Source organism: Heptranchias perlo, chromosome 30, assembly GCF_035084215.1.
Source record: "Heptranchias perlo isolate sHepPer1 chromosome 30, sHepPer1.hap1, whole genome shotgun sequence".
In the NCBI taxonomy this organism is placed as follows: domain Eukaryota; kingdom Metazoa; phylum Chordata; class Chondrichthyes; order Hexanchiformes; family Hexanchidae; genus Heptranchias; species Heptranchias perlo.
In genome coordinates this window covers 24463589-24475025 of record NC_090354.1, presented here as the reverse complement: position 1 = coordinate 24475025, position 11437 = coordinate 24463589, and the positions used below count along the sequence as shown (strand labels likewise).

At 44.7% G+C, this 11437-nt stretch overlaps 1 protein-coding gene across 1 annotated transcript in view; it reads right to left on the bottom strand.

Moving 5' to 3' along the window:
• Positions 1-236: 236 nt before the first annotated feature.
• LOC137300074 (leucine-rich repeat-containing protein 37B-like) overlaps positions 237-11437 on the bottom strand; it is a 28698-nt gene continuing 17497 nt past the window's right edge. Inside the window, exons 3-5 of the mRNA XM_067969170.1 lie at positions 11264-11338; positions 11054-11169; positions 237-487 (exon numbers count right to left, since the gene is read on the bottom strand). Coding sequence (XP_067825271.1) covers positions 237-487; positions 11054-11169; positions 11264-11338 — 442 coding nt within the window. The remainder of the gene's footprint in view (positions 488-11053; positions 11170-11263; positions 11339-11437) is intronic.

Genomic DNA, 11437 nt, shown 5'->3' with positions numbered 1-11437 from the left:
GCCGTCAATCGCTCCAAACACCTTTGCCAGCTATGTGGTAAAACTCCAGTGACCTCTGCTGTTGCTCTGTGAGCGTTAAATCAAATCTAATCAAGTCATTCGCCCTGCAGAACAGGGCATCTGTCACCTGCCAGATGCTGGCCTTCACTGCCCCTTCGCTGATTCGGCACAAGTTCCCCGTCGACACCTAGAATGAGGCACTCCCATAGAAATTTAAAGCTGTTGTGAGCTTCATTTCAACAGTGATCGCCCTGCTGGTTGACGATTGAAGCCTCAGGTCCTCCCTCAGTAAATCGCAGAGCTGGCCGACTGCCACCTTGGTGAAGCATAGACGGCGCACGGCCAGCTCCTCCGATATTTCTTTGTAACTCAAGTGGGCCTGCTTCGAGCCTCTGCAGCTCTCTCTCTTCCTCCTTTTTCTTCTTTTCCTCCTCCTCCAGGATTATAAAGACGAGCGGGATAGCAAGAAAGTGCGCCATTTTAAAGTCTTGATTAGAATTCAAAAAAATGGTCAAAGCGGAAACTCCTAGCACAATAATGTCATAATAATGTAAATAATAACTATATTTAACTATTTCTCCAATGCATATGGATCAATTTAAATAAATTATTTGCTGCAGGCCTGCACTTTGCTGAAATGATTGCTGGTCACTGTAGAAAGGTTGGAATCACATGACTATGGCTGCCTGTTGGTGCCTGTGCGCGAAAAAAAAAGTGCAATTTGACGACCCTCCTCAAATGGCTGCAAACGGGCGCAATCAGCAGAAATTCACCATCCTCGTTATTCCAAGCTGGGGGTGTGGCCAGTTTTGTGGGCGGGGCCGGCTTCGGGAGCAACGATTTTTAAACCATGATCGCAGAAACTTGATTTATGCTTGATATAACGTACGCTTGAGTTTCCGCGATCTTTTGCACTGGTTCAGCTGATTGCATCCAGATTGCACTGATAAAACTAGCGCAAATGGCAAATTTCTAGCTTTGTGATAGTAATTTCTAAGATTATTTCTTTAAAAAAGTAGATTCATTTGCATGCTAATCCAGTTGTACGTTCTTAATAGGTATAATGTCAGTGGTAATAAGTGCATGATATATATTTAAATCTAACTAAATATAGAGTTGGAATTTACATTAATGTATGCAGTACACAAATGATGTATACATTTGTAAAATACAATGAAACCTAGTGGTGTGTTTGATCCAGTTTTACATGCCTTGATTGTAATTTATTCACTGACACTTTTTTTCTATGTACAGTAGTCAGATTTTTTAAAAATGTTGGAAGCTACACTTGCACTTTGGTGTCTCAATCTGCATGCCACTAACTCAACATTATTAACAATAAAGAAACACATTGGTAAACTGTTGAGGAGAAAATTTATGGACATACTGTACATAAAGGATCCACAATACCAGAAACAAAATTGAGAGATTTAGGTTAACCGTACTCACATCTCTCTTACTCTCTGCTTAGCCTTGCACTGCCTGTAGCTTCAGCACTTACCTGCTTCCCATCACTCTCCTCCAATCACAGCAGCACACTTTCTTCTGTTGCTACTAGCACACTCTGCAGCTATTACTGTCTTCAAAATTACGTCCCTCACTTCCTAACACCTGCGGCATCTATTACACACCATCCACACTATTCTACCCTGACACGCACATCTTCACAACCTTTCAGAAGGCCACATACTAACACATTCCCTTACTTCTTGCAGGACAATCTGGCACACAATACCGGGGGAGCAGATGAGGACAGGTGGAGGGCTGCCATCACTACTAGTCCTGTGCCCATTGGAAGAAACTGTATTGGGACAAGTGGACAGAGGGCTTGTCAGGACCATTGCAACTGGCGAGGCTGGAGGACATGTTCGGCAGATGTTTGGCCATCTTATGCTCCTTTTCTCGTCTCACTGAACTCTTTCCCTCACACACTCAACTTGACAAAGTGGTGTCACTTTGAGATGCTACTCACCTATCTCTGCTAACCCTTGTCACTAATTACTAACCTCTCTTCTCTTTCCAGTCCCACCAGAAGCAAAGTGACAAGTTGCAGGACAAGAAGAGGTGGACAGCTCTCGGAGGACTGCCCTTCTGAAGATACATTGTCATTTAACCTTACCCTTGCAGGCACCAGCTCAGAAATCGGGACCCCATGTAGTTTAGAGGATCAGTTAGAGGAGTCTGCACTGGAAGATGAAGGAATGCATAGGAGTAAGGTCTGTGGGATAGGGTAGCCCAGGAACCAGCTCACCGGAGGTCGAGCCCACATCTTAGCCTTGTTGCAGAGGTCACAGATGTTGACTTCAAAGGCCAAGCCAATAGAAGCAGATGGCTGTGCACCACCAAATTCTCAGTGCACTAGACTGTCGATCAGCGAGCCTGTTGACAATGTCAGATAGTATCGAGGAGTTCACCTCCAACTTGATTAGGGGGAGGTCATTGCGAAGGGCATGGAAACAATGCAATCAATCATGGGGCACGTGATTACCTCTATGCACACTGCACCAAGGTCCTCCGTTATGGAGTCTTTGGTGACAGCTCCGACGCAAGCTCAGACTGCTGCCAATCTGGCTCAGGGTTCCAACATCTCCTCCAGCTTTCAAGACGTGACAGAAAGCATGGATAGGAGTTTAAAAACTGTCACATTACCCCTGTATTATGTTCTCATGCAGAGCAGTGGGAGTGCTTAGGTGCAGCCCTTTGCTAGTGGCAGTGGTGTCATGGGAGAGACACGCGGCCTCTCTCAGGATGACAACACGCCTGCTCCCCCGCCAGCCTCTCAACCAATGCACATATTGGTGCCTGTCAGCCATCTGGATTAGACTGGCCCATCTGCTGCTGAGATGCAGCCTGGCCCTCTACGGTCAGAGCTCCTCGAGGTTGCACACCATCGCGATCTCAAATGCCTTCAGTGAATGATCAGCAGCCATCCACCTTCCATTTGTAGGTACTAGGGTAGCACCTTGTAGGAGCACTAGGTTAGGCAAAAAAGCACAAGACAGGCACAAGGGGTTTGTACAAAGGTGACCTTTAGTTTGTTCCCAATTGTAAAATGAACCATTTTGAAGCAGTTTCTTGGTGTGCACTGTTTCTTCTGATTGGTGTTTGTTTGACCATGCCTTGTGAAGTGATAGCAATACCCATGTTGGTGTTGAAGCTGAGAATATTCATCTGGAGAGACTGTGTCTGACGGTAGGAGGGACTGTTGATGTGGGGGGGGGGGGGGGGGGGGGGAGGGGAGGTGGGGTGTTTCAACCAAAGTGTTCCTCAATGATTTTCTACGTAAAGCTGTGGCGGCTGGCTGGATTGATGGCCATCGATCTTCCTCAGCATTCTTGGCTTCTGTTCTTCCTGCTCCTGCGCCTCCAATTCTTCCTCCCCAGCTGGCTTTGATCATTCACTGAAGGCATTTGAGATCGCCTGATAGTCTGAGAGGAAGATAGGGTAGATTGAGGACTGGAGCAGTATAAAGGCATCACGACAACTGCCAGGAAATTAAGCACAGGCCTGCGCGATGCGCTGCCTGTTGCCACACGCTAGCTGAATATTAAATGAGTGGAAGCTCTTCCTGTTCATGTATATTCCAGATTCGTGATATGGAGCATGCAAGGCTATGTGGGTGCAGTGAATTATGCTCTGCACCAGGGGGAAGCCTGCTATCCCGGCGAAGCCCAGAGCTCTGTCTACCTGCTTTGCTGCCTTCATGCGGAAAGCGATGAGCTTGTTTTGTTTAGCGAGGAGCGCGTCCGTCTGGTTGTTCCAGCAACGAACTGCAAATTGACCGATGTTGCTAATGTCACCTGTTGCAATCTATAATGTCTCTGAGGCGTAGAAATTCATGGCTACAGTAACCTTTAGAGCCACAGGCAATAAAGTGTGGGACCTGGAGCAGGTTTGCAGTCGGTGCTGCCACAGGTGACATAGTTCTGTCACAGCATCCCTGCTGAAGCAGAGCTGTCAGTTAAGATGTTCCGTTCCAGTACACTTGCATGGTACAAGGCTTCCTGCGCCCTCCCCTGCTTTGCTCTCTTCTCCCAGCAGCTGCAGGTCTCTGCACTCTGACTTGCTGCTCTTCCTCCTCATCGTCTTCCAGCCCCAATAACATACCGGGCAGCACTCCCATATTGGCAGAGTAACTTTGTGCACGAGTCCACGGGTAGAGACTGTCCTGCAGTTGCAAAAAATGACTCTTCAAAATTTTTGAACTCAGCTAGAACAGCCAACACAGCCAAAAATAGGCTTAAAAGTACACAAGCAGTCTAAAATGACTAACCTGAGACTTTCCTGACTGCAGCTGAAGATCCCTAGAAATAACGCTGGTGTAGCCACTTTCCTAACTGTTGCCGCCAAGGATTTTAGAATGAACGAATGCAGCGCTCACAAAATTCAATTTGGCAGAAGGGTCCTTAACCAGGCGCAGGCCCCTAATTTACATATATTCATTAGGCCCACTCTACTTTCAGGCGGCTGCCTGGACGATTAAATGTTGCCCGTGTCAATGTGATGCCCAGTACACTTCTGGTACCGTAGATCACGACATGAAATTCAGTAATGTAACGCCGATTTTTACGCCAGTAAAACAGACAGCCATGGCTTGAATTTCTCCCCTATTGGTACTCTAAATATCACAAGAATCGATACATATTATACCAGTTTTTGGCCTCACCACCAAGTGTTGGCAAAAGTCATGCCCTGCCCTTAAATTGCATCGCCTAACCTACTCATTTTAAATGTTATTATTAATACTATTACAGTATTTACAATTATAATGACACAAAGTAGTAGGAATTTGAACTAATACTGTGACAAAATATTGATGTGGAGATGCCGGTGATGGACTGGGGTTGACAATTGTAAACAATTTTACAACACCATTCACCTGAGGAAGGAGGAAGCCTCCGAAAGCTTGTGAATTTCAAATAAAATTGCTGGACTATAACTTGGTGTTGTAAAATTGTTTACAAAATATTGAAACATACTGTTTTGGGGACTGTCTAAAATTGTGGGTTAAAGCATTGTCCCTCTGTATATAGGAATTGAGTTTTAATCCAGTTTATTTTTTAATTGAGTTTATTTGATGAAATAAAAGTCCATTCTACTTACCTAGTTTCTGGTGAGTTAAAGTACATGGCTAAAAAGTGACAGTAATTCAGCATTTATGTTCTTTTGATTAATTGACTTTCGTGTTTTTATTCTAATGACCATCTAAGTACAGTGCCATCACTGGTTGCTGAGCAATGACAGCAGGGAGTCATTGTACCTCTATGTGGAAGAATGACATAGAATGACAGGCAGTGGAAACAGTATAGGTAGAACTAAGAAACAGTAAAGGATGCAAGATTCTGGTGGGAGTTGTCTACAGACTTCCTGACAGCAGTGATGTAGTGGGGGCGATGAATAAATACGGAGATAAGGGAAGCGTGTAGCAGAATCAACATGGTTATAATGAAATTTTAATTTTCACATAGACTGGGAGAAGCAGAACAGCTCAAATAGTAAAGGCGATGGGGGTTAAATTTGGCAGCATATTACCCATTTTTCAGGCATCACCGGGCCTCCTAAGGACCCAAAATGGCGGGCGGGCAGGAAGCCTGCGCACACTGACGACTGCCTGCCATATTGGGTAAGGACAAACAAGAGGCGTCTTTTACCCATGCTGGAAGCAGGTGTTAGACCCTTTGCATATGCAAATAAAGGGCATAACGCCTGCTTCAGGTCCCTGCTGCAACTTTGGTTTGCCCTGAGGCAGCCAGCGCCATGGAAAACCAACCCTAAGCATCGCCAAAATTAAAAAAAAGGTAGGTACTCACTACAATTAGCATCCCAATCACCACCGCTCCCAGTCCCGAGATACCCAACCTCCAACACCCCCTCCCCCCACCATCCCCACCCCTGATCTCCCTCCCTCCTCCCTGGACCAGACCTTCACGCCCTCGGTCTCCTTCCTTCCCCCACGATCCCAACCTCCAGGCCCTCCCGATCTCCGTGCCCGACAGGCGAACTTGGACCACTTATCTTATTCTGCCTCCTCCTGCATCGTCGTCTTCATTATGATGAGGCTCAAGGTACAATATCCAGGGCTCCTTGAATCTCACTATTTGTGCACGGAGGAATAACGTGGGCTGGGGAAGGCGCCCAAAAGTTGGTGCTCCCAAATTTAACCACCAACGAGTTTCTAGAATGTATTCGGGGCAGTTTTCTGGAACAATATGTTTTAGAACTGACAAAGGATAAGGCCATTCTAGATTTAATGGTGAGTAACGAACCAAAATTAATTAACAATCTGACTGTAAGGGAACATCTTGTGAATAGTGACCATAATATATTAGGTTTGAGAGGGAGAAGCAAGATTCACAAACCAAGGTTTTAAATTTAAGTAAGGCAAATTTCAAAGGGATGAGAAATAAATTGACCACAGTAAACTAGGCTGAGCTGTTAATGGATAATCATACAGACAAACAGTGGGAAGTATTCAAAGAAGTTTCTGGTACAATACAAAATCAGTACCTACCCCTAAAAGGCAAAAGCTCCACTTGAGCAATAAAGCAACCATGGTCAACAAATGAAATAAGAGACAGTATCAAGCATAAATGCAAGGAAAAGTGGAAATCTAGCAGACTGGGAGAGCTATAAAAAACAACAAAGGGATACAAAGAAAGTAACAAGGTGCAAAAAGGGAGTATGAAAAGAACATGCAAGGGATATCAAAGCTAACAGTAAAAGTGTTCATAAATATATCAAAACAAAAGAGTGGTAAGGGGGAATGTGAGCCAATTAAAGACCTTTATGTCAAGGGAGCTGGAATACAAAGGGGAGGAATTTTGGTTGTGCAATTTTGGTCTCCTTACCTAAGGAAGGATATACTTGCCTTAGAGGCGGTGCAATGAAGGTTCACTAGTTTGATTCCTGGCATGAGAGGGTTGTCCTATGAAGAAAGATTGAGTAGAATGGGCCTATACTCTCTGGATTTTCGAAGAATGAGAGGTGATCTCATTGAAACATATAAGATTTGAAGAGGGCTTGACAGGGTAGATGCTGAGAAGGATGTTTTCCCTGGCTAAAGAGTCCAGAACGAAGGGACATAGTCTCAGGATAAGGGGTTGGACATTTAGGACTGAGATGAGGAGGAATTTCTTCACTCAGAGGGTCGTGAATATTTGGAATTCTCTGCCCCAGAGGGCTGTGGATGCTCAGTCGTTGAGTATACTCAAGGCCGAGATCGATAGATTTTTTGACTCGAAGGGAATCAAGGGATATAGGGATCGGGCGGGAAAGTGGAGTTGAGGTCTAAAATCAGCCATGATCTTATTGAATGACGGAGCAGGCTCAAAGAGCCGTATGGCCTACTCCTGCTCCTTTTTTTATTCATTCATGGGATGTGGGCGTCGCTGGCAAGGCCAGCATTTATTGCCCATCCCCAATTGCCCTTGAGAGGGTGGTGGTGAGGCGCATTCTTGAACCGCTGCAGTCTGTGTGGTGAAGGTACTCCCAGTGCTGTTAGGTAGGGAATTCCAGCGACGATGAAGGAACGGTGATATATTTCCAAGTCGGGATGGTGTGTGACTTGGAGGGGAGCGTGCAGGTGGTGTTGTTCCCATGTGCCTGCTGCCCTTGTCCTTCCAGGTGGTAGAGATCGCAGGTTTGGGAGGTGCTGTCGAAGAAGCCTTGGCGAGTTGCTGGACTGCAGCTACGGTGCACCGGTGGTGAAGGGAGTGAATGTTTAGGGTGGTGGATGGGGTGCCAATCAAGCGGGCAGCTTTGTCCTTGATAGTGTCGAGCTTCTTGAGTGTTGTTGGAGCTGCACTCATCCAGGCAAGTGGAGAGTATTCCATCACACTCCTGACTTGTGCCTTGTAGATGGTGGAAAGGCTTTGGGGAGTCAGGAGGTGAGTCACTCGCTGCAGAATACCCAGCCTCTGACCTGCTCTTGTAGCCACAGTATTTATGTGGCTGGTCCAGTTAAGTTTCTGGTCAATGGTGACCCCCAGGATGTTGATTGTGGGGGATTCAGCGATGGTAATGCCGTTAAATGTCAAGGGGAGGTGGTTAGACTCCCTCTTGTTGCAGATGTTCATTGCCTGACACTTGTCTGGCGTGAATGTTACTTGCCACTTATCAGCCCAAGCCTGGATGTTGTCCAGGTTTTGCTGCATGCGGGCATGGACTGCTTCATTATCTGAGGAGTTGCGAATGGAACTGAACACTGTGCAATCGTCAGCGAACATCCCCATTTCTGACCTTATGATGGAGGGAAGGTCATTGATGAAGCAGCTGAAGATGGTTGGGCCTAGGACACTGCCCTGAGGAACTCCTGCAGCAATGTCCTGGGGCTGAGATGATTGGCCTCCAACAACCATTACCATCTTCCTTTATGCTAGGTATGACTCCAGCCACTGGAGAGTTTTCCCCATGATTCCCATTAACTTCAATTTTACTAGAGCTCCTTGGTGCCACACTCGGTCAAATGCTGCCTTGACGTCAAGGGCAGTCACTCTCACCTCACCTCACATTTCTTATGTTTCTAAATGATGCATCTGTTGTACAGAGCCTTAGTCAGACCCCATCTGGAGTACTGCGTTTAGTTTTGCGCACCGCACCTCAAGGAGGATATACTGGCCTTGGATGAGGTGCAGCGCAGATTCATCAGTATGATACCAGGGCTTAAAGGGGCCAGGTGCATAACCTTGAGTTATATTTTCTTGAGTTTCGAAGATTGAGGGCTGTTCTAATTGAGGTGTATAAAATGATAAAAGGATTCGATAGGGTAGATACAGAGAAACTATTTCCTCAGGTGCTGGAATCCAGAACAAGGGGACACGATCTTAAAATTAGAACTCGGCCATTCAGGAGGGAAATCAGGAAGCACTTTTTCACACAAAGGGTAGTGGGCATCTGGAATGCTCTCCCCTAAAAGGCTGTGGATGCTGGGTCAATTTAAATTTTCAAGATTGAGATCGACAGATTTGTATTAGGTAAGGGTATCAATGGATATGGATCAAAGGCGGGTAAATGGAGTTCAGGTACAAAATCTAATTGGGTGGTGGAACAAGCTTGAGGAGCTGAATGGCCTACTCCCATTTCTATGTTCTAGAACTCTTGCACAGCATATATGGCAGCGTCCTTTACTACTGCTGTACTATTCCACAGGCTGGAAAGAGCTAAAAGGGCAGAATGCATTCAGGTTCTATTATTTGCCCCAATTATTCACCTCTTTTTGATTCCATTTTACATCCGTCAGGAAAAATTGGTGATTTTCCTCAGGAATGGAAATTTTTTTATTTGGTCTGTACAAAAACAATCGCTGACACTCTACTACAGGCCGTGGGAACTCTACATAGTCTGATTTCAAGGTGACAGTGGCTATTTTGGTCATGGACAACAGAGGAGAAAGCTGAAATTCTAGAAGTGTCTGAATTGAGGTTAACTCCACCAGGTTTAGAATATTGTTGTTTCTGGTGCTTGTATATTCTCGGTCATGAAGACTCAACTGTAAGCCTAAGCAGCAGTTGCAATCATCTGAAGAAATGTAACTGGATTTCTGAGTGATTTCTGCACAAGTTCATTTAAAAAGGTATGTCCAGGACTCTGCTCACTGACCTCCAACTACCACCCTGAGTTACTGTATTACAAAAAAGCTGATGGGACAGTCAATTCTTTTCTAAACTTAGAAACTTAAATGCAAGCCAGGGTTCTTTTAAAATCTTTGCCGTGAAGTTCAAAAGTAGGCTATGCAAAGCTGAAGTAATGTGAGGCTACCTCTTTAAATTGGTCTCATACCCCATGGTAGTTTGGCTGAAAAATAGAAGCCATTTATTCTGACCGAACCCCTCCATTCCAACATCACTTTTGGGGGTGTGCCTTGTAGGATTCTGGGTTTGTCTTGTAATCCTGCCTCTTATACAACTGACGGAAAGCAGGCATACTTGCCGTACAGGGCTACATGCAGGACCCATAAAGCCATTTTTTGAACAGCAACCGATCCCAGAGGGATTGCCGCATGAATTGGGGGCTTAGCAGCGAGGGTGCAGCAAAAGAGTAAGTTTGTAGCCTTGGAATCTTTGGCCTGTGGTGTTCCCCCACCACCCATCCCCCACCCCAGCAAAGCGGCAAGGTGCTGCTCCAAAATCCCATTCATTCCGCGAGGTGGGCAGCCCAGTAGCCTGATACTGATACGGGTACCCACTTCTAATACATATATGATCCTGTCCATAGGATTTGAGACACAGTCATGACAAGGACAGATGGGTGCACAGAAGTTTCACCTGCGCAGAAAAGAACAACAAAAGAACAAAAGGAACAAAAGAAGAATCTGAGCTTTTTGAGGCAGCCTTAGCAATGGAGATACAAGAGTTCCATTTGAGGGCAGAAGGGAAAGTGAGGCCTAGAGTACTGAAAAAAAGACTAAGGCTGGAAGAAAATAAAATATTTTCATTACCCCACTGAAGAGAATGGAAGATGCCACAATGCAATGATTCATTCCTGCACTGCAAGAGCAACAGAGGACAGCAACAGAGTGTGCAATTTGAAGGAAGTTGAAGGGTAGATGAGGTTGGATGATAAGTAGAGGTCATTGACATAAAGAGGGAACTGAATGGGAGAGCAAACAAAACCCTTTGGAACCCTGAGTTAATGGAATGAGAGAATTATATTCAGATTATTTGCTGGGAGCAAAATTACTTCTTTTTTTAATTTGGCGTTAGTAATCTCCAAAGGGTGTGCTTTTAAGAACCATCTCTTTAAAAGATATTTAAAACACCAACTATGACTTCAGCATATGCTTCAACTAATAAACCAATTTGATGTATTAAAAAAATGGGCTTCATTGTCGGTTTCAGTTGACTGATCAATTAACTAGCAGGAAACAGAGCTTCACTTTTGACTTTAGACAAATCAGAAAAGCAACAGCTAGAGGAATCTTTGCTTAAATAGATATACTGACTGTAGTAGTAACTAATGTTCACTAGATGGCACGATTGCTTTACGATTCAAATGGTGCTTGTACATCTAAACACTTTACAGTTGCAATTTATGTATATATGCAGACATGACCTACCACATGAGGTGTCATTAGCACACGGATCTGAACACTGTATCTTCACAGTATTGAAGAGAATTTCAACAGTTCGAGCAACATAGCAAAGGCAGCACCTCACTGCATCAGGCACATCACTGTAAAAGTAATGAAGTAACACAAGGTAGTAATCAAATAATAAGGGAAATAATGTAAATAAAGTACCTTTGTATAGAATGGAAAAACACTCACAGCTGTACAATGTTTGGAACTGCCATAAAAGCTGGGTACATCATTTGAACAGTGAGCTTTGTTCCACGTAAGTCTCTAAAAATGAAATTAGTTAAGCAGAAAAGATTACATGACTGTTAAGAAGAATATAGTAACAAGTAAATTAAAAATATTTTTCTTTAGATTTCCTGCATA